This window comes from Petromyzon marinus, chromosome 23 (assembly GCF_048934315.1).
Source record: "Petromyzon marinus isolate PM22_M1 ecotype Great Lakes invasive population chromosome 23, UKy_Petmar_22M1.pri1.0, whole genome shotgun sequence".
Taxonomy (NCBI): Eukaryota; Metazoa; Chordata; class Hyperoartia; order Petromyzontiformes; family Petromyzontidae; genus Petromyzon; species Petromyzon marinus.
In genome coordinates, this window is record NC_133689.1 from 3500073 (window position 1) to 3523441 (window position 23369).

The 23369-nt window shown below is 54.3% G+C and overlaps 1 protein-coding gene across 1 annotated transcript in view; it reads left to right on the forward strand.

Annotated features, from left to right (window-relative positions):
• The window catches only part of LOC116945193 (sodium-dependent lysophosphatidylcholine symporter 1-B-like), a 62163-nt gene that overhangs the window by 27112 nt on the left and 11682 nt on the right, over positions 1-23369 (forward strand). Inside the window, exons 7-10 of the mRNA XM_032959451.2 lie at positions 2556-2646; positions 11845-11966; positions 13169-13252; positions 22246-22329. Coding sequence (XP_032815342.2) covers positions 2556-2646; positions 11845-11966; positions 13169-13252; positions 22246-22329 — 381 coding nt within the window. The remainder of the gene's footprint in view (positions 1-2555; positions 2647-11844; positions 11967-13168; positions 13253-22245; positions 22330-23369) is intronic.

The following is a 23369-nucleotide window of genomic DNA, read 5'->3' on the forward strand; positions in this document are numbered from 1 at the left end:
TCAGCTAGCGTGGCCGGACGAGCCGGGTCCATGGTTCAAGGGAGAATGTGTTGTCGTCTAAGGAATTTGAGGGCAGAGGCTGGGTTCGGGTGGGTGTGGATAGGGTGGAGACCAGGGGAAGACAGACAGAGAGAGAGAGCGAATCGAGTCAAGCATAGGCCACCACCTCCCCCACCCCGCCCTCCTCCTCGTCACAAAACAAAAAAAAAGGTTGTGCTAGGTGAATGACCGACATCCTGGAAAAATACTGGCCGAAATAGACAGCTTTAATTATTCACAGCCGTCACCAGCGGCGTGTGTAATCACTCGCTCTGCGTCACGTGTTGTTGCAGGCGTGCACGTGGCCCGTATCAGAACCGGAATCCCTCCCTCCCTATAGCCCTAAGCTTCAAATCAAGACGGAAGCTTTAAGTTGATGTGTGCGCAGTGTGGGGAGCGGTAGCGCAGTGGCTATTTGCATTGGACTGCGAAACTCAACCTTCAAATTAACTTCATCTTATTCTTGGTTCTTTCGGTAAAGTCACGTAGAAGGGAAACAATAAAAATGATAAATAATAACAATAAGAATATGAATCCCTGCAGTCAAGGTAGGAATCCGACGAGCTATGAAGCCCTCCCTCCCTCGCCGCCCCCGGGGCCTCGCCGGCCAGGCGGTCCTTGTGCCCCAGCGCAGCTGCAACTGCCCAGGCCGGTGCTGTTCATTAGCAAGGCCCCCGCGGGACACCGGCGGCCCCTGGGTGGCCTTCAGTGCGGCCCCTGGGTGGCCTTCAGTGCGGCCCCTGGGTGGCCTTCAGTGCGGCCCCTGGGTGGCCTTCAGTGCGGCCCCTGGTGGCCTTCAGTGCGGCCCCTGGGTGGCCTTCAGTGCGGCCCCTGACTTGCACCCCGCCCCTCGCGACAATGCACAAATCGTGAAAACACCCCCCTCCCACCCCCCCCATCATCGTCGTGCTGTCAAAACCCCCGACAGTTTGTAATGTGTGTGGCGGTCCTCATGCTGATGATGGCTTATCGGCGAAAGTGGTGAGCACTGAGGTGCACACTCTTGAGGTACACACTGAGGTGTACACACTGAGGTGTACACACTGAGGTGTACACACTGAGGTGTACACACTGAGGTGTACACACTGAGGTGTACACACACTGAGGTGTACACACACTGAGGTACACACACTGAGGTACACACTGAGGCACACACACTGAGGCACACACACTGAGGCGTACACACTGAGGTGTACACACACTGAGGTACACACTGAGGTACACACTGAGGTGTACCCACTGAGGTACACACTGAGGCACACACACTGAGGTACGCACTGAGGTACGCACTGAGGTACACACTGAGGTACACACACTGAGGTACACACACTGAGGCACAGACACTGAGGTACACACACTGAGGCACACACACTGAGGCGTACACACACTGAGGTGTACACACACTGAGGTGTACACACACTGAGGTACACACTGAGGTACACACTGAGGTGTACCCACTGAGGTACACACTGAGGCACACACACTGAGGTACGCACTGAGGTACACACTGAGGTACACACTGAAGTACACACACTGAGGTACACACACTGAGGTACACACTGAGGTACACACACTGAGGTACACACACTGAGGTACACACACTGAGGCACACACACTGAGGCGTACACACACTGAGGTGTACACACACTGAGGTGTACACACTGAGGTGTACCCACTGAGGTACACACTGAGGCACACACACTGAGGTACGCACTGAGGTACACACTGAGGTACACACTGAAGTACACACACTGAGGTACACACACTGAGGTACACACTGAGGTACACACTGAGGTACACACACTGAGGTACACACTGAGGTACACACTGAGGTACACACTGAGGTGTACACACTGAGGCAGACACACTGAGGTACACACTGAGGTACACACTGAGGCACACACTGAGGTACACACTCATGAGGTGTACACTGAGGTACACACTGAGGTACACACTGAGGTACGCATACGGAGGTACGCACACTGAGGTACGTACACTGAGGTACACACACTGAGGTACACACACTGAGGTGTACACACACTGAGGTGTACACCCACTGAGGTACATACTGAGGCACACACACTGAGGTACGCACTGAGGTACGCACTGAGGTACGCACTGAGGTATACACTGAGGTACACACTGAAGTACACACACTGAGGTACACACACTGAGGTACACACACTGAGGTACACACTGAGGCGTACACACTGAGGCAGACACACTGAGGTACACACTGAGGTACACACTGAGGTACACACTGAGGTACACACACTGAGGTACACACTGAGGCACATACTGAGGTGCACACACTGAGGTACACACACTGAGGTACACACTGAGGCAGACACACTGAGGTACACACTCATGAGGTACACACTGAGGTACACACTGAGGTGTACACACACTGAGGTGTACACACACTGAGGTGTACACACACTGAGGTGTACACACACTGAGGTGTACACACACTGAGGTACACGCTTTTGCTCGTGTTTTGTTGTTTCTCCGCGCAGCGAATGGGCTACATGGTGGGCGCCGCCGTCATCGCTGGCCTCTACCTCCTCTGCGCCGTCACGGTGTTCTTCGGGGTGAAGGAGCGCGACGGTGAGTCCGTGGTGCTGGGGCGAGTGCTGGGGCGAGTCCGCGGTGCTGGGGCGAGTCCGCGGTGCTGGGGCGAGTCCGCGGTGCTGGGGCGAGTGCTGGGGCGAGTCCGCGGTGCTGGGGCGAGTCCGTGGTGCTGGGGCGAGTGCTGGGGCGAGTCCGCGGTGCTGGGGCGAGTCCGTGGTGCTGGGGCGAGTCCGCGGTGCTGGGGCGAGTGCTGGGGCGAGTCTGCGGTGCTGGGGCGAGTCCGTGGTGCTGGGGCAAGTCCGCGGTGCTGGGGCGAGTCCGCGGTGCTGGGGCGAGTGCTGGGGCGAGTGCTGGGGCGAGTCTGCGGTGCTGGGGCGACTCCGTGGTGCTGGGGCGAGTGCTGGGGCGAGTCCGTGGTGCTGGGGCGAGTTACTCGCCGGGTGCTCGAGATTGCGGACGATGCCATGCGCGTCTTCATCCCGAGCCCAACCGTGGAGCCTTCTGTTACCGTCCGATAGTTTGTCGTGTAACATTTTTGTTACATTTCTTTATAAACGCGTTCATGGACGATGCCAGCGGGGAACGATTCTTAACGACGATACCCCGGGACGATGCTCAACGTGACGTGCGGCCGAATTGGTATGGCGGCGGCGGTGGGGGGGACGGATGACCACAACGTTCATCCCGTATCGAGGAATTGAACGCGGGGGGTTTTGGCGACTAAACGTCGCCAACCGTCAACGGTTTGCCGGGTCAGATTCGCCACGCGCGGGCGCGCGGGCGGGCGTGCGGGCGGGTAAAATCCCAGCGGCGTGTCGTACGGCCCTCCTCCGCCCGACACGGCCAGAAAGGTACAGTTGTCACGTGAACAAAAGCGGGGGCACAGCGATCGACACGGCGAGTCGGTTTGACGTTGCCCCCTCGCCGTTGGGATTGCCCCGACGATGATGACGCGCTACTGGCGATGGACCGACGATGCTGGTCGCGACTGCGAGGAGAAACGCCGAAAGGCGGTTGTTAAACGCGTGTGCATCGCTCTCCGCCGCACGCCGCACCGGTGCTGCTGCAGTTACGTGAATCTCGGTGCCGTTTTCGCTCCCTTTGCGTGAGAAACAAACTTCGTGCGTCTGCCCGTGTCGGGTGGAGGAGGGCCGCTGTGCGACGCGGCGTTGGCATTTTACTCGCGAGCGCCCCGCGATCCGACCCCCACCCCCACCGCAAAAAAACAATTGCGAGTCATCGTAGGGAATTTAACGTCGTGCCGTGGGATAATCGCAACGCAGGCAACCGGCTCTTAAAGGCGCCCGTCGGCCAGCGATGCTTCTGCAGCGCTGGTTACTTTGTATGCTTATTTAAATGTATAAAGCGCCCTCAAACAATCGTTCTCAGGGCGGTTTTTATGTCAACGCAACGCGAGCCCGGTACACAGCACCGATCACGGAACAGGAAAGGGGGGGCGGGGAGACGAAATTCCGCAAGCAACAGCCCGGAGATCGATGTCACCAGGGCTTGGTGAAGTGGGTAGGGGGGCGGATTGGGCCCCCCGGGGATTTTCGAGAAGAGAAGAGAAAGTTTATTTGGCGGGGGGTGGGGGGGGGGCAAACAGAAGGGCAAGAGGGAAGATAACTTAACGTCAAAGGGGACGAAGGGGGGGGGGCGGAGGGACGAAGGGCGTGAGGGAGGGATAGCCAGCGCTGGGTTTTTTCCGCTTCCGCTCACGTTGCCGAAGGCCGCGCCGCTCGCGAAACGGAGGAGGGTACCTCGGAGGAGGTCACGGCGCCCTCCGATCCTCACCCCTGACGACTCTCGGGCGAGAATCGTCCCGCCCCCAGCCGGCGACCTTCACCGTCGGGCAGGGTCACCTCCGCACTGTAGCGGCGGCCGGCCCCCATCGTCCTCCGCGTGTCCCTTGCTCAGAAACAATCACGGGGGGGGGTGGTGCGGGTTGGTTGATAGTGGGGGAGGCGGTGGGGGAGGTGGGCGCAGCTCACGTGTCACAGCGCCGAGGCGGCAGCGCTGAGACGCTCGGCTAAGGTCAAGGATCGCGTTCCTCATTTAGGAGGCGATTCGGCCGCTCGGGTGCCGCAGCGCTTGGGCCAGCAACGCCGAGCTGCCACGTTCGAATCCAGGACCTCGGCAGTGACACTTTCAGCCGCCGTTGGCTTACGGACAGACTGGCCCCCTTCGAGAGGAACGTGGAGATTTTTTTTAACTCCTGGATGACGGGGGCCGTCGACGCAACCGCGGTCCGAGGGTGGAGACGTTGAATGCCGCCAGCGATTGGCTACAGCGCAGATTTCTTCTTCGGTGCCGGAAGCCTCGGCAATGCGTTTCTCAGGGTGGCCGTGGTGTTTGTTGTGTGCGGCTGGGTAATGTTTATTGAAGCAAAACGGTCGGGCCCAAGGGTTTGTCCCTTTTTGCCGACGCCGTCTCTTAGCGACGTTCCACCCGCAGGCTCCACGCCCGCCCCGGGTTTGACGGTAACGGCGTCACCAACGTTACCGTTACGCCGGCACTACGACGGGCGGGAAGTTCGCCCGCCACCGACGACCCATTTACCCGAGCGTCGACACCGTCGTCAGCCACGTTCGATCCACTGCTGGATGAAAGCCTCCCCAAGCCACCGCCAAACGAGCCGTTGCGATGTATTTGGGGCGGCGCCGTGGCGAGATGTAAACAGGAGGTGTCGTGGGTTTGATCCCGACCGTCACGCCTGCTGTGTATTTGTAGTTTGCACGCATCTCTCCCCGTGGTCACGTTGATTTTTATCCGGGTCCTCCAGTTTTCCCTCCCCGTGTAGAATCATGCGTTTTAGAGTATTTGCAAAAAAAATTCTACGCGATAAGCCACTTCGTCGTTCTATCATCTGTGGCCAGGTCGCTTCTGTAAAAGAGCTACATAGCTCAGTGGGCCTTACCTGGTAAAATAAAAATAGTTTAGTTTTTACTTCATCTTCCGTCTAGTTACACACAAAACTGATTTCAAACATTGGATAGATGCCGCTTTCATTTTGCTGCCGCACATGATAATCAAGAATCGCTTTAAATATCGAACGTACCTATTTATACACGTGCACGTTTTATCTATTTATTTTAGTTCCGGCAGGTCAGAAAATCTACCTGTACGTGACTTTTGTTGCGTTTAAGAATCGACGTCAATTGACGAATTGGATCGTTAGCCCCCACCTCCCCCCTAGGATCAGCCGTCAACCTGCGGCCATCCTCGGCAAGCCCTCGCCTATCCACTGCTGGATGAGAGCTGTCCCCAAGCGATACGAAATCCGTCCCTCGCCACGACGCAACAATCGGGCGTGGCTCCTCCACGTGAACGACTTTCACGACCGCTGCGTCGCCTCTCGTATGCGTACTTCCTCCTCGGGCTCCCCCCCCCCCCCTCACTGTCTCCGCCCTGCCCCCCAGCCGTCCGCTTGTAACTCTATCCGGCCCTGGCATCCTGCAGAGCCGATCTGTCACCTCTCCGCCGCACCGCTCGCAGACGACAGCGGCACAGTGCTGCGTGCGCAATTCCATCTTAGCCGTAGCTTTCCAGACGAGACCCCCCCCCCACATCCCCTGCCCCGCAACTATGAATAGATGCGATGGCAAAATACTTGGATACTTGGGACGTTTACAATTGGTCGCAGGGCTTCGCCGAGTTTATATGCCCGGCTGTGGCATCCGACGGAGCGCGCGGGGCATGCACTTGCGTGCCCCCGTGCTCAACGCACCTCCCGAAAGCCCGTGTCCCGTGTGGTTATCTTAGTACACCTGTGCACGTGCACGCGTGTTTACATTGTGCGGGGGGATCGTCTGTGTGTGCGCATGTCGTGTCCTTGCATCTGTGTGTGTGCGTGGTATGTCCGTGCGTCTGTGTGTGTGCGTGGTATGTCCGTGCGTCTGTGTGTGCGCGTGGTGTGTCCGTGCATCTGTGTGCGCGTGGTGTGTCCGTGCATCTGTGTGCGCGTGGTGTGTCCGTGCGTCTGTGTGCGCGTGGTGTGTCCGTGCGTCTGTGTGCGCGTGGTGTGTCCGTGCGTCTGTGTGCGCGTGGTGTGTCCGTGCGTCTGTGTGCGCGTGGTGTGTCTGTGCGTCTGTGTGCGCGTGGTGTGTCCGTGCATCTGTGTGCGCGTGGTGTGTCCGTGCGTCTGTGTGTGCGCGTGTCGTGTCCTTGCGTCTGTGTGTGTGCGTGGTGTGTCCGTGTGTCTGTGTGTGTGCGTGGTGTGTCCGTGTGTCTGTGTGTGCGCGTGGTGTGTCCGTGCGTCTGTGTGTGTGCGTGGTGTGTCCGTGCGTCTGTGTGTGCGCGTGGTGTGTCCATGCGTCTGTGTGTGTGCGTGGTGTGTCCGTGCGTCTGTGTGTGCGTGGTGTGTCCGTGTGTCTGTGTGTGTGCGTGGTGTGTCCGTGCGTCTGTGTGTGTGCGTGGTGTGTCCGTGCGTCTGTGTGTGTGCGTGGTGTGTCCGTGTGTCTGTGTGTGTGCGTGGTGTGTCCGTGCGTCTGTGTGTGCGCTTGGTGTGTCCGTGCGTCTGTGTGTGCGCTTGGTGTGTCCGTGCGTCTGTGTGTGTGCGTGGTGTGTCCGCGCGTCTGTGTGTGCGCGTGGTGTGTCCATGCGTCTGTGTGTGTGCGTGGTGTGTCCGTGCGTCTGTGTGTGCGCGTGGTGTGTCCGTGTGTCTGTGTGTGTGCGTGGTGTGTCCGTGCGTCTGTGTGTGCGCTTGGTGTGTCCCTGCGTCTGTGTGTGTGCGTGGTGTGTCCGTTTGTCTGTGTGTGTGCGTGGTGTGTCCGTGCGTCTGTGTGTGCGCGTGGTGTGTCCGTGCGTCTGTGTGTGTGCGTGGTGTGTCCGTTTGTCTGTGTGTGTGCGTGGTGTGTCCGTGCATCTGTGTGTGCGCGTGGTGTGTCCGTGCGTCTGTGTGTGCGCTTGGTGTGTCCGTGCGTCTGTGTGTGTGCTTGGTGTGTTCGTGCGTCTGTGTGTGCGCGTGGTGTGTCCATGCGTCTGTGTGTGTGCGTGGTGTGTCCGTGCGTCTGTGTGTGTGCGTGGTGTGTCCGTGCGTCTGTGTGTGCGTGGTGTGTCCGTGCGTCTGTGTGTGCGCGTGGTGTGTCCGTGCGTCTGTGTGTGCGCGTGGTGTGTCCGTGCGTCTGTGTGTGTGCGTGGAGTGTCCGTGCGTCTGTGTGTGCGCTTGGTGTGTCCCTGCGTCTGTGTGTGTGCGTGGTGTGTCCGTTTGTCTGTGTGTGTGCGTGGTGTGTCCGTGCGTCTGTGTGTGCGCGTGGTGTGTCCGTGCGTCTGTGTGTGTGCGTGGTGTGTCCGTTTGTCTGTGTGTGTGCGTGGTGTGTCCGTGCATCTGTGTGTGCGCTTGGTGTGTCCGTGCGTCTGTGTGTGTGCTTGGTGTGTTCGTGCGTCTGTGTGTGTGCGTGGTGTGTCCGTGCGTCTGTGTGTGTGCGTGGTGTGTCCGTGCGTCTGTGTGTGCGCATGTTTGCTGGCCAGCAGCTGTCGCCATAAGAATGCGCGGTCCCACGGCATACACAAGAAGAAGTTTGACATACATACATACGTACACACACACACACACGTGCTCTGCAATGTTGACGACTTGTCACGGGTGTGACCGACCGACATTCACCGGTTTATTAATTCAAGAGGCAGTGCGGTGGGTGAAGGGGGTTAGGGCTGTCGGATCTCCCAGGCGCGGCAGTTCAGCCCAACGGGGCAAGCTCCCGAAACGCCCTCCCGGCTCCGGTATATGTCGTCGACGCCACACAGCGCGTGGTGGTGGGGTAAAGTGTGGGGACTCCCCCCCCCCTCCACCCCCACCTCTTCCGAGACGTCTGCCTTGGCGTGTAAGACTGAGGCCAGAAATGCCCCTCTGGCACAGAGGCCCTTTCCACCAGCAGTGGCGCTGAGCGAGCGATCCCAGGCCTGCAACCTTTCGCCGCTCAGGTTGCCCGCACGGTGGCGAGATGTTAACTACCTCGCCTGGTATACAGGTGGTCTCGTGGGTTTGATCCCGACCCCGATGCCTGCTGTTTATTTGGAGTTTGCGTGTCTCTCTCTCCCCGTGGTGGTTCGCAGGACCTCCGTTTTTTTTTGCCCTCCACGTTTGTGAATCAACGTCACGTGTCAATGGTATCTGGCTGCTGCAAATTTCCACATGTGATGATGATGATGATGAGCCACTTCCATTGAGCTATCATTTGCGATAGCCAGGTTCGCTTCTGAAAAAAAATCTACGTAAGCTTTATGGGTCCCTTAGCTCGCGAAAAAAATAATTCTCTCAGTTAAGTTTCTTTGTTCGAAATTCGATGCCCGACCGGACGTGGCTCGAATCCAGCAGTGGAGTGCCCCCCCCCCCCCCCGCGCAGTGCCGTTCTTTAATCACCGGCGAGATTTCTTTCACGAACAATCATCACAACGCCGCGCTCTGATTGAACGTAATTAAATACCCCGTGATGGCAATCGGTAGAGACACTGTGAAAAGCACAGACCAGAAGCGCCTAACAGAGCATGAAATCCTCTTATCCCCTGGACTTCATCATGACTGGCTACGAGCGTGGATGTTTCTACATTGTTAAATAGACATGCGTGTGTGTGTCTTTGTCTTTGATGGGAAAATGGGGAGTGCAGCGGTGAGCGCTACGCTGCGCTACGAACCCGGCGACCCGAGTTCGACTCCCGCTCACGGCCAACACCGCTGGCGAGTATCTGAACCAGTTCTGGGCTTCCCCTAGGTCGACTCAGCCTCAAACGAGTAGCGGGGAGACAAACGCGGCCGGGCGTGATGCTGGCCACCAACCTCGTGTGCCCTCCCAGCCTTCAGTATTGCTCGCGAATAGCACTTGCCCCATGGGAGATCTTTGTCTTTGATGGGGAGATGGGTGACGGTGGAAGCGGGAGTGGAGCGGTCGGCGTGCTTCGCCACAAACCCGGCGACCCGAGTTCGACTCCCGCTCACGGGCTCTGCCGGTGATGAATATCTGAACCGGTCCTGAGCCTCCCCTAGGTCGACTGGGCTTCAAATGAGTCCCTGGGGGGGGGGGGGGGTGTGTGTAACATCAGCAGTGGGGAGACAAAGGCGGCCAGGCGTGGTGTTGGCCACCCACACCCCCGTGCGAGCCGTGCCGACCTTCATAGGTGCTCGCCAACAGTCCGTTGAGGCTAAACGGGGGGGGGGGGGGTCTTTGCCTTTGAGCGACGGCGCAGTGGTTACCGGCACTGCGCCACAAACGCGGCGACCCGAGTTCCATTCCCACTCTCGGCTAACGTCAACCTTTTTAGATGAGTGGGCCAACCACGCCGGCGCTCGCTCGTCGCCATCGTGGCCTCCGACCGTCCTGCGTAGGCTACACGGGGGGGGGGGCAGGGGGAGGGGGAGGGGGTCTTTGTCGTGAGCGCTCGTAGTATCTCATTAGCTAAAACGCACACAGAGTCGGGGGGGCCACTGCTGTGGCGCTCCGCGCAACAATGTCCCTTTTGAGCAGGCCCAGCGAAGGGGGACGGGGACGGTAGCCAACAAACGTCCCACTCACCGGCGCGGCGTCTAATCGTCGCGAGGGGCGGAGGAGGGAGAAGGTCTCTTCGTCGCCGTCAAAGCACAAGCCCCACAACCTGTCTCCCGTGCCAGCGGAAATCTCCCCCACCACCCCCCTGAATCCGGGGGGGGGGGGGGCGGGGGGAGAGACCTGGAACAAAGCGATCGTCTTAGAACCGGGAGAACTTTCGGCTTTGTGTGTTGGGTCCTCGCGCTGACACGCAGGGGGTCGTGGGTTCGGCTCCGACCCCCCTTGACGCCTGCCGTGTATTTGGAGTTTGAGTGTCGCTCTCCCCGTGGTCGCGTGGGTTTTTCTCCCGGTCCCCTCCGGCTTTTTCCCCTCCACATTTGGAGTCGAAGTCACGCGTTGAGAGTGTTTTTTTGGGCTGCGGTGCATTTCCACGTGGTGATGATGAGCCACTTCGTCCAGCTATCGTTTGTGGCCAGGTCGCGTCTGAAAAAAAAGAGCTACATAGCTTCGTGGGCCCTACCTGGTGAAGAAAAAGAAAAAAATGTTTTTAGTCAATAACTCCCTCCAGTCCCGCACGCTGCTGGTTTCAATTTCACGTCAAAATCCCCGCGTGAGCTCCTTCCTCTGATTCATCCACATTTATGTGGAGGGGGGGGCGGGTGGGCAAAGAGCAGGGCAGAGCGGGGGGTACAAGCCACATTGTGATAATAAAATAGTTGGAAGCAATATCCCGGTTTAGTTTTCTTTGGTTCTTTCGGTAAAGTCACGTAGAATGAGAATAAAATAATAAATTAATATAATAACACAATAAAATTCTCACGACGTTTCGGCCACAACACAAGTGGCCTTCATGTGTTGCGGCCGAAGCGTCGTGAGAATTTTATCGTGTTATTTTATTTTATTAATTTATTATTTAATTCCCATTCTATGTGACTTTACCGAAAGAACAAAAGAAGATGAATCCTTGCAGTCACGAAAGCTTTAAATCGAAATCCCAGTTTAGGTTAAGCGGGGGGCGGGGGGGGGAATGCGTTCCTGAAAGGTGCGACGACAAATATCGAAACGACTTATTGTATCAAAGCGATTCAACCGTGCAAGTAGTCGTGTAGTAGTAGTAGGTGGGTGGAGGCGAAGGCTGAGAGGCGACGGATAACGAGAGAGGGCGGACAACAACGATGCTGTCAGCGACGTGAGCGTGTGGGGGTCGAAGGGGACGCAAATCGTGTCGCGGTGTTTTTATTATTAAGCGACGACGCGTTTGCGAAAACGACGTTAAAGGGGGGAGACGTAAATCGGGGCGTTACTGTGCGTGTCGGGGCGAGATGGCGCTACCGATTTTTGGAGTCGTCCGACGAGAGGGGGGGGAGGTGAGGAAAGAAAACTGAAACTCGGTCGGAGATGTGGAAGTTTTGGGCCACCGGAGGTTTACATCAGGATGATGATGATGATGTCGCTGCTGCGTATTTTCCGCCGAAGCGTGTTTGCCGCGCGGCTTTGTGTGCCGTCTCCGTCGTTGGCACAAAGGCACTGCACGATGTGCAGCGGCAGAAGTCACCGCGGCAAAATCCATTGTTGTGCTGCATTTGTACGCTCCCACGTCTGGCGCCCCCCCCGACCCTCCATCGTTCCCAACCTGCTTTTTAATTGCAATGGTGATGATGACGCAGGGTGGCGATGTGACGACACTGCTGATGATGACGACAATGACGGCGATGACAACAAGGGTGTCATGTGCGCGCCGTACCGTTCGCAGACGGGAATTGCTCGCAGACGGAGAAGGTCGTGCCATTTGCCACGGGCGTCCGCCTGGTGCTGCAGCACGGCCCCTACATGAAGCTAATCTTCGCCTTCCTCTTCACCTCGCTGGGATTCCTGGTGAGTGTGGTCACTCCGCCGACGCACGCAACGTTCGAGGATGCATTCGTCGATCGAACGATCGAACGCGATTTATTCTTAAGATGTTGTGCCGGTGTAATGCCAAACCTCGTCCTCCTCTCTCTCTTTCTCAACCTTGGCGTCTGTTTTATCCCGAAACAAGACGCGGTGATTATGCAACATCTCCTTGCAAGCCACACGCTCGGACACTTTGCTTTGTTAACGACCTCGCCTGGTATACAGGAGGTCGTTGGTTCTATCCTAACCCTGACGCCTGCTGCTGTATATTTGGAGCTTGCATATTCTATCTCACTGTGGTCGCGTGGATTTTTCTCCGGGTCCACCGGTTTTTCCCTCCACATTGAGAACCGACAAGCGTTGAGAGTATTTTGGCTGCTATAAATTTCCGCGCGATAAGCCACTTCATTGGGCTCTCATCTGTGGCTAGGTTGCTTCTGAAAAAGAGTTATACAGCTCAGTGGTAAAATATTTGTTTTGTTGTTGTTCGTTCGTTTCTCAGTCCGCTTGTCCTGGTGAGGGTTGTGGCGGCAGCGCGTTGAGTAGTGGCGGTCCAGACCTCCCTCTCCTTGGCGACAGACGAGCTCTTCCTGGGGAAATCCCAGGCGTTCCCAGGCCAGCATTGCCGGCTTGTGCCGCATCGCGTTTAGCGGCATATAAAAGGGCAATTTGAGCGGTGATTGTAACTATTCTGCTTGTTTTACCCAGCGAAGGTTTGCCGAGCATCGATAATTATCTTTTCCTGCCACGTTTTTCATTATAGGGGGAAGGTGGGTGATGTTGCTGCCCTGTGCAATCCCATTAGGGTAACTTGCAGGAAACCTGCCGGCATTCGGGACGTTTTGGCCCGACACCGGTTAAAGCACGTGGCGGCGTATTTCAGTTTAACACGTCGGGCTTCCGCGACCGATATCATCTACAATGCAGGGTGTTTTTTTTTTTAAACCGGAGAAGCCGAAGGGAACCCACGCAGAAGAGGGAGGGAACAGAGAACAGACGAATGCCACGCAGGGAGAGAAGAGCGCCCGGGTCAGGAATCAAACCCAGACCCCTTTCTTGCTGTGGGGCACGAGCGTCAGTTTCCACTGCCCCGGCAAACTGCCCACCGGTAATGACAGCTGCCTATGATTGTGGGTGACGGTGGTCTCAACGTTGTTGTTGTTGTTGTTTTGTTGTTGTTGCAGCTGGTGGAGGGAAACTTTGCTCTTTTCTGCGTTTACACAGCCGGGTTTGAGAATGACCTCCAGCACATCGTGCTGACGATCCTGGTGAGTAAACTAAACCTAACTCTTTTTTTATTTTACCAGGTAAGGCCCACTGAGCTTGTATAGCTCTTGTTCAGAACCAACCTGACCACAAATAATCGCCCAACGAAGTGGCTCATCGTCACGTGGAAATGAATGCAGAGGGAAAACCGGAGGACCCGGAGAAAAATCCACATGACCACGGGGAGAACGACATGCAAACGGGCGTCAGGGTCAGGATTGTACCCGGGTCCCCTGTTGTATACCAGGCGAGGTAGTTAACATCTCGCCACCGCAGCGCCCATTGCAGTGTTGAACCCTGCAATTGCACGGAGGGTGGCCAACCGCCATTACCCTCCTCAAACAAATCTCACCTGTTCCATCATCGGTTATTTCCCATTTGGCCCTGCGCGGGTGACTTTTCCCCACTGCGGCGTACTATTGTACGTACGTGTACAACGCGTGTGAATGTAAATGTGCATATATATAAAGTTAGGAAATGTCACGGTTTGAAATGTCACGGTTTGCGACCGCATCAAATGTTCAATGTTTATTAATTTTTACCAAAACCGTTTCCAAGTCTGAAAAAAAGCATTTGAGGAATGGGAAGTGAAATTCACACGGCAGAGTGGCCTCGGTGAATCATTCACCCCTGGGGTTTATTTTTATTTTTTGACCTATGTCACACACACACCGCTCAACATCGATGATAATGCCGTGGGTCCCCGCTTCCGCCGGGGCCAGGATTAACCCTCGCTCGACTCCGTACGATGGAATCACAGTTGCTGAGCACAGGCCTTGCATCATGTCAGGCAGGCAGTAACAAACAGTACTATCAAAGTAGTTAATAGATAATAGTAAATACTAGTTTTTTTTTTAATAGAGCAAGGTTACTATGAAAACTTGGGGAAAGGAGACGATGGGAGGGAATTTCCAAAGTTGAGCAGTGTACGTTAAAGAAGCAGAGATGAGATCTGACCTGCAGTGAAATGAATGTGTGGGTGAGTGGGTGATTGGTTGAGTCTGTTGTTGTGACCATCAGTGTGATGGATGAGACGAAACACGGGTGGAAAAATGAGCGGGTGAAATTGATGAGAAGAGCTTAACCACGACGATGATAGTGGCGGCAAAGGAGTGATGACGGAGCGACTGACCGCCGACGAGCGAGCAAATCGGAGTGAATCGGTGAGTGCTGGGACCGTCATTCGGCGTGATCGCTGGTTCGTTGCATTCTGTCGAGCGCCGTTAGGTTAGGAGCCGCAGTGCTCAACCATGGGCAAGAGGCATCGATGAGTGCCGGTACAAGAAGGGGGTCAGACAAAATCCTTTGGGGGGCGGGCTCGCAATCGAAAGTGCGCACCGAACCACGCCGCGCCGCCACGGTCTTTCGATAGCCGGGCCGACGGCGGGCATCGGTGCACAACGTGAATCGGACCGCGTCGCGACGCGCAGGGTCGGGGGTTTTTCAGCACAGATTGAAGCCATCGAGCCGAGCTCGCGCCACATTCGGAGGGATCCGGGCAACGCCCGCGGGCGGGTGGCTGAGTTGGCGTGTCGGTGAGGGAGTACGCCATCAAATTTATTGCACTAGCCGTCGGACCAGACTCCGTGCGCTCGCGAGCGCTGCACCCGCGCCGGCTGGACAGGGAGGCGGGCGCGCCATCGAGGGCGCCGTCCCCGTCAACGACACCCTAGTGGATGTAATCTTGGGTGGCGGCGACCGCCCCCCCGCTGCCCCCCACCCCCCACTGCCCCCCCCCCCCCCATTGCCCCCCCTCACCGTCCCCCCGGCGCGGCTGACTGCCATGGGAGCTCGCCGCTTGGCCGGCACCGACTTGGTATGCGGCGCACAATCCCTTCGCTTGTTCCAGACACGAAGGATGAAACCAAAATCAGCGCAGTCATCCGAGCAAAGCTACGGAGCAGATAAAGGTTAAAGCGCAGCCCTTCATTAGCTCGCTGGCAACACCACTGGTGGAAGGGCCTCCACTTAAGAGGAACCTCCCCCCCCCCCCACCAGAAGGTGGTATTTGGCCTAGTCTTCCACTCTGGCGAGACATCTTGGAATAGGTGGAAGTACCCGCACTTTACACCACCGCAACGTGACCAGAAGGAATGACCAAGTGCGGTGCAACCCATTTCATTTTACGCCGCTGGGGTGGACGGAGGATGCGGCGGCGATTTCGCGAAACTCGCCCCCCATTGTTTTTCAGCTGCCGCGCCGGGAGATTGAGTCGAAGGGGACCACCTCTTGGATTGCGCGTCCGGTGTGCGAAGCAATTCGCTCCATGGCAGGAGATTGGAAATGCATCGAGGAGATGGGAGCACTAAATTTGGCTCGCGCGCAGTTGTGCTGGGTGACGTTGCAAGATCTTGAGAGATGGCGTGGGCTTGGGGAGGCCTTCATCCAGCTGTGGATTGAGCTGACGATGATGACCGGCCATTTTGCTCAATAATTAAGTCGTCGTTATGTACACCACGCTGTCAGTCCACACTGCTGGATGATGGACTCCCGCATACCGTGTTGGTCACGGGTGGGTTTGTCTGACCATACTTCACCATTCTGGTCAATGTGGGTCGGTGTGGGTGGGCGGGGCACGTAGAGGCGGAGGCTGCGTTTCTCGGGAAGGAGGAGGCGGAGGAGGAGGCGGCTCGTTAAACGGGTTAATTGAAGCGAGGAGACCGCGGTTGAGGGCAGTTTGCCCCCCCTTTGAATTCGTTCCAGGAGAACGAGCGTGGGGGTGAAGTCGTTTGTTTGACGACGATGAGCACGCACACACTCACTCACCGCACCGTCGCTTCTGAACGAGCTGTCGAGCCGACGCGTCCGCCATGCTAATTCACGAGACTCGGTACAGATGAGACTGCTAGCCAGAGAGAGTGGATCTCTTAGTGAATTCACGAGACTCGGTACAGATGAGACTGCTAGCCAGAGAGAGTGGATCTCTTAGTGAATTCACGAGACTCAGTACAGATGAGACTGCTAGCCAGAGAGAGTGGATCTCTTAGTGAATTCACGAGCCTCAGTACAGATGAGACTGCTAGCCAGAGAGAGAGTGGATCTCTTAGTGAATTCACGAGCCTCAGTACAGATGAGACTGCTAGCCAGAGAGAGTGGATCTCTTAGTGAATTCACGAGACTCGGTACAGATGAGACTGCTAGCCAGAGAGAGTGGATCTCTTAGTGAATTCACGAGACTCAGTACAGATGAGACTGCTAGCCAGAGAGAGTGGATCTCTTAGTGAATTCACGAGCCTCAGTACAGATGAGACTATTAGCCAGAGAGAGTGGATCTCTTAGTGAATTCACGAGCCTCAGTACAGATGAGACTGCTAGCCAGAGAGAGTGGATCTCTTAGTGAATTCACGAGCCTCAGTACAGATGAGAGTGCTAGCCAGAGAGAGTGGATCTCTTAGTGAATTCACGAGGCTCAGTACAGATGAGACTGCTAGCCAGAGAGAGTGGATCTCTTAGTGAATTCACGAGGCTCAGTACAGATGAGACTGCTAGCCAGAGAGAGTGGATCTCTTAGTGAATTCACGAGGCTCAGTACAGATGAGAGTGCTAGCCAGAGAGAGTGGATCTCTTCGTGAATTCACGAGCCTCAGAAAAGATGAGACTGCTAGCCAGAGAGAGTGGATCTCTTAGTGAATTCACGAGCCTCAGTACAGATGAGACTGCTAGCCAGAGAGAGTGGATCTCTTAGTGAATTCACGAGGCACAGTACAGATGAGACTTCTATCCGGAGAGAGAGCACAGAGCGCACGATGTTTTATGGTCATTATACGCCACGTGCAACAATTTTGCTGCAGGATAAAAAAAAAGTATCAATTAAAATATATAGGAAGCCATTCCCCTTTGCCTGGAAGGAAGTGACATTCGAATTTCCCCCTTTCTCGCGAGAAGAGGAAAAAAAACCCAGTTGGAGTAATTTTCGGTCAGTGAATTTGCATGCACGAACACGCAGCTTCTGGGGGAACCAGGTGGCTGAGCAGTCAGCTCTGAGCCGGCACCTTTCGAGACCTGGGTTCGATGCCAGGTTTCAACCGCTTCTGATAAAAACGGTTTCTCAAGTGCGGCGAGTTGATGGTCTCAGCCCGGTCACCAATGGCTAAACCCGGTTTAAGTCAATCACGACTCTGAAGTTATGTTTTGCCCTAAATTCGGATACATTCCAGCTCTGAGGATTGAACAAAAATGTAGTTTGTCATGCGATGAACGTTACTCTCTCCGCGATGGGAGGTGCAAAGCGCAGCCACCGCCACTCGGCGTGTGTGGAACCACAAGCCACTTGGAACGCACATCTCGGAGGTAGCTCTGGGGTATCCGCTTCCAAGGGGCCGTCTTCGAATACGTAGTCTCGTCGCACTGCTCTGCGAGATTTCCGAACGGATTCTTCGCCTCCTGACGACGCAACGGCCGTAGCGCAATTGAGACAAAACTCGGATAAATTATGACACATATATACACAGAATAAAGCGATGCAGTGGCAGTATCTTGCGGGGAGCTGTAGCTGGAGACACCGTCACGTCGCAAATACGTGTGAGAGATGGCGACAGCTTGGGGGCAGGCCTTCATCCAGCAGTGGATAGATTGTGGCTGCTGATGATGATGATGAAGCAGCAGCAGCTGTGAGATGAATAAGCCAGTGGCAACGTTTTCAAAACATAAAGGAGGGGGTTAGAACGACGGATGCATCGATCAAGGGATCTTGAGCACGCGGACACAGGGGCAGTCCAATCGTGGTGCTAAGAATCGATGGCAACCCCTTGTCAGTGCCTCGCTTATTACAGACCAATTCAGACCTTATTGGCCACCCCGTGCCCCTTATACATTTCAACGTTCATCCTACAAAGTCCCATCACAAGGGAGAAACCCAGACAAAAACAATGTTTTGCCCGTATTGAAATGTGTGTACGTCGTGTGGACCTGAAAACTCAGTTTCCCTGTACGGTACAAGAATACGGGCTGGAGCGTGTGGGTTGACGGGTACGCTAATTACAATGTGTCTGGTAGTGGCGGGTTTAACGACACATTCATATTTACGCGATCTAACCCTCGTTAAAACCAAACCCAACGTCTATTTGACGTTCGCGTGTCCATTGCCCTTCCGGGACGCACCGCCACCCCTGTGCCCAGCCAAATTTGCCCGCCTATCCGGTGGCACGGGGGGGGGGGGGAGGTTACCCGCGGTGGGGTAAAACGTGGGGGTACACCCGTCAACCAACAACTTCCCCGAGACACATTTTAGTTTAATTTTTTTATCTGTTTTACCAGCGTGTGGAAGAGTAGGCCAAAAATAGCATCTGGCGCAAGTGTGGTCTGCGCAAGGGTCTTGTGTTGCGGATGAGCACGGATCACGCGGAGGCATCTTGAAGAGTGAATCTGTTGTTGGTCACGTGAGCTCGCAATTGCAGGGCTGCGCCTTTATCCATAAGAGGTGTTTTTTTGGGTTAGATGGCGTAAATATATAAATGTGTCGTTAAAACCCGCCACAAAAAAAACTCTCATGGATATTGGTCGCGAAAGCCTACGTGTTAAACTGTGCTTTTATATGTGTGGCCACAAGAGTAAAAACATATAATCGGTGACGTTTTGGGCAATAGTTCTCCTTGTTGCAGAATCAGCATATTTATACTGGAGGAATCCGATGAGCTATAAAGATATTTTTCACAGACATACCTGTAAAGGGGCAGGTAAATAGCGTTACAACAAACAATACAAACACGTGATAGTAGTGCAAAGTAGTGCAAGGTCGTAAAACAAATCACCCAAAAACAAACAAACTACGACGGAAACTCTCCCCGTCCTACCAGGCAAAGCCTACCGAGGCATTTGCACATCCTGATGGGTTTTTGCTCTCTCGCTGTACCTGCCAAACAAATCAAACACAAAACTCAACTTCGGTCGTCTGTGCCTTTACTCTTAAGGCCACGCGGTGTTTTTCTTGACGAGTCGTGTCGAGAGATTATTTTTTTTTAATTATTATACGCTTTTATTTAACTAATTGTCTGTTGTTGTTGTCGTCGTTGTTGTTGTATCCTCAAATATTGTAACTCAATTTTAACCCACTTCCAAATGTGGTATCGACTGCAAACTTGGTATACTTATGTCACACTGATGACAATACTATATTCTATCATAACAAATAAAACATATATTTTTCAACATTCTTTTTTATATGTTTCGGCTTGGGTCTAATTGTCCACGGTCAACTGACGTTGGCTGTCATTTTTACACGGTCCCTTACGTTATGGCAAGCTTCGGGGCCACTTCCTGGAGTCGTGGAATTCTTCAATTACTAGTACATTCATGTTAAAAGCGTGTTTTAAAAAAAAGTGTTTTAAAATATTACTTATTTTTTGTGCCGCTGTCACTAACTGTTGTGGTATCCCCACCAAAATCATCGTCAGCATCACCACCGTCGCATTGTGAACGTTGTGCGTTGGGCCCTGTGTCGTGGGTTCCAGCCCCAAACCCAGCTGCTGCTATATATTTGGAGTTGTCTCTGTCTCTCTCTCCGTCCGTGGTCGCGTGGATTTTTAATTCCCTCCGAGTCCTCCGATTCTTTCTTCCCCTCTCCGTTTAAGTAACACTGTAACACATTTTTTTTGTACCTGGGTAGTAAGTGTTATTTTCCAATTGCATATGCCTCAAAGGTACAGAAAATAGCTATTATTTCCCCACAAACTTTGCGTTTGTGTCCAGGACAGTGATATTTTGGAAATGTACCTATTTTCAATGAGAAAACGTGGTGTGCATTTGTGTCATTCCTTCCCGTAAAGTCCTGGTCACAAAAGCAAAGTTTGTGGCGAATTAGTGCCATTTTCTATACTTTTTGAGGCATGAGCAATTAGAAAATAACACTTACTACCCAGGAACAAAAATCGTGTTACATCGTAGAATCAACGTTATTTGGCGAAGAGGCTGCTACGGCGGCTGCTGCTGCCGCCGCCGTACATGTCCACAACGTGACACGACGAACCTTCGTCGAGCTTTCATCTGTGATGGCCCACGGCGAGTGTGGGGGTGTTGCCCTCACACCCGGTGACGAATAAACGCAGTTCGAAGTTTTCACCGTGAGTCACGAACGAACCTTCGTGGCATTCCGAGGACCCAACATCGAGGGTCGTTCACACACCGCCTGCGCGGTTCCTCCCTCCCCTCCTCTCCTCCCTCCCCATCGTGTTCGCCCTCCCACTCGAAGTGGCGTGATGAAGGGAGCCACCCAATCCCTTCTCGCCCCGTGCGCCTCGCTCGCTCGCTGCACCACCCCCCCCACCGCCGCTCGCTGCACGAGGGGTTACTCCGAGTCAAAGCGAGGAGGAGGAAACTCCTCCTCGCTTTGACTCTGAGTAACCTCCTCATATTCTCGGCACGCACGCTACGCCACGCAAGGCCACCTAAAGAAAAAATTGCAACAAAAATCAAACGCGATAGATTACCCCACCCCATCTCACCCACTCGCCCACCCCATCTCACCCACTCGCCCACCATGGCGTAGCCTGAACTGACTGTTGGGGTCAAGTGCTGCTGCTGCTGTTAGCGAGTAGCACCTATGAAGTCCGGCACGGCACGCGACCAATATCATTCATCATACAGTTTTTTTTTGGGGGGGGTGGTGGGGTTAGATCACGTAAATTTAAATGCGTCGTTAAAACCGCCATCCACCACCCGACACAGCCAATTAGTAAGGTTCGTCACGTGAAAAGAACGTGCCAATGCGTTACCAGTACATCACAAACCGACTGTGTTGTTGTAGAGCGACGCGTTTTGTCTACCGTGACGATGAAACGGCGTGTGTGTGTTCAGCGTCCCTTGACTTGCGACGAGATGCTCCTGATCTGCCTATTTTGGAACACCGAGACTTGTGTCCAGCAAACCGCACCTCGCGCGCGGCTGGCTTACGCACGGTTGCGAAAAAAAGTTCGGAGTAAAAGTCCCATACGCATCGTAAAGGGCGGAAGAATTTTGAGAGAGAAAAAAATACGGTTGCGAATGTGCATGCACGTTGGCTGATGATGGCACTTCATTCACGTTTAAGTAGTAATTGGCATGTCACGAATGTCGTCTCCCACAGGCATGTCATGGTTTGGCCAAGATTCGGTTTAAATAGTCGATTATTATTTTTGTTGTGTTTTTTTGTTTTACCGCTTCACTTGTGTTGTATCAATACAACAATAATTATAATGATGCCCTGTCTATGTTGCACAGCTGTCTGTTTGCCCCAGTTGGCCGAAGTGTAATATTTGCATGTGATTGTCGCAAATGAATAATATGCTGGCACTTTCACACGCGCGATTTGGCGCGTGTCGAGTGGGCACGTCGTTAAAACCCGATTACTCATGCGGTAATCCACCCCTCCAATAAATCAATACGTTACTGCTGTACATGGCCACGATTCGATTCAATAATTAATTCCCCGCCCCCACATCTTTGGACCATCTCATATTTAAATCAACCCAAGCCTCTCTCAAATCACGTGGCTTGTGTGTGTCCACCCCCCCCACTCTGCATCATTCCCCTGTGATCTGTAGATTTCTCCGTTTAAATCAGCTGAAGCCTCCCCCAAATCGCGTGGCTTGTGTGTGACCCAACCCCCCACTCTGAATCCGTGCTCTCTTCCTGCCCCCTGTGAAAACAGACGCCGATCCGTGCAGCAGCATCGAGGCCCTTGAACGCCAACTGCAATTGAACGCCGCTCTGTAGCAGCGTGGAAGGGGAAAGTGCTGCCGACTCGTGTCGCTCAGCGGTTCACTCGCTTAAAGGGCACCTCAAGAAGCAGTTGTTCTGGCGTGTGCTTCCACGGACCGTGCTCTAACGTGGCCGCTCTGCTGTGTGAGCGTTCCGACATATATATACAAAAATATTATCTTTGCCCATGCAGCATCCATCGTAAGCAGGAAAAACTCTGGACCGGTATCAACTTCAAAGCCCCCAGGACTCCTCGGCCCCTCGCTCCAATCGACATCGCCGCGGTCGCTTAACGTGCCGCCGTTTGTGCTGTCGTTGGCAGGGCACCGCGGCGCTGTCCATCCCGCTGTGGCAGTGGTTCATGGGAAAGTTCGGGAAGAAGGCGGCCGTGTATGTTGGCATGCTGGTAAGTGAAACGTTGGCCCCGCGACGCACCACAGCGTGCAACGTCTTGCATCGACTCGGCTTACTACAATGCATTCTTTAACCAAGCTGTCATCGTCGGTCATGATTGATCCACTGCTGGACGAGGGCCTGTGCAAGCAACCACCAACTCCCGTGGTCATGCAGCATCATAATTCACCCAGCACCTGCACATGAACCGATTTTATTGCTTCATCTCCCCCGAGGATGTCCGCCCGGACGTGTTCTCTTGCTTAGCCCAACCGCTCTGTTATTATAACTTTAATGAGTTGACAACATTAATTTACAGCTCCATCTCAATGCACTGCTGGATGAAGGCCTCCCCCATTCCACTTTGGTCTCGCGGGTTGATCGACGCCGGTCAGTCCGGGTTGGTGAATTGTGGGGCATGGGTGTAATACGTGATTTGTTATGTTAGAAACACTTTTTTGTGTTTAGTTTGTTGTCTGACCCCCCCCCCCCGCACCTCCGATTAGCACGGTTGGCTATGTACAGTGCGAAATAAGCTCAACCCGACAGACAATTGGTCTGTGCTGCTCTCATATTGCCTGCGTGACAAGTGGGCTAAGTTTTGCCCATAACCTGGGCAGCTTGCTCACGAAACTGAAATCGACTAGTGTGTAATCTATTTTATACAGGAAGTGGTCTCGTTTTGCCACCGGCTGATAAATCTCCCGCCTTTTCTCACACCCACAACGATTGTAGACACGCGCGCATATGCGTTTTGAACCACTTTCGCACGGTATGTAGCCAACCGTGCTAATCGGAGTTGCGGGGGAAGGACAACAAACTAAAACATAAAAAAGTGGTTCTAAAGAAATTAGTTTCCAAACTAGATTTGAAAGTGCGTAGCTCCAGTGGCTTGATGATGAGGTGGTGTTGGTGATGATGAGGTGGCGATGGTGATGAGGTATTGATGATAAGGTAGTGATGGTATGCACGTTGGACTTCTTTCGCACCGCACGTAACCAACTGTGCTAATCGGAGGTGCGGAGAAGGACCACAAACTAAAACTCAAAAAGC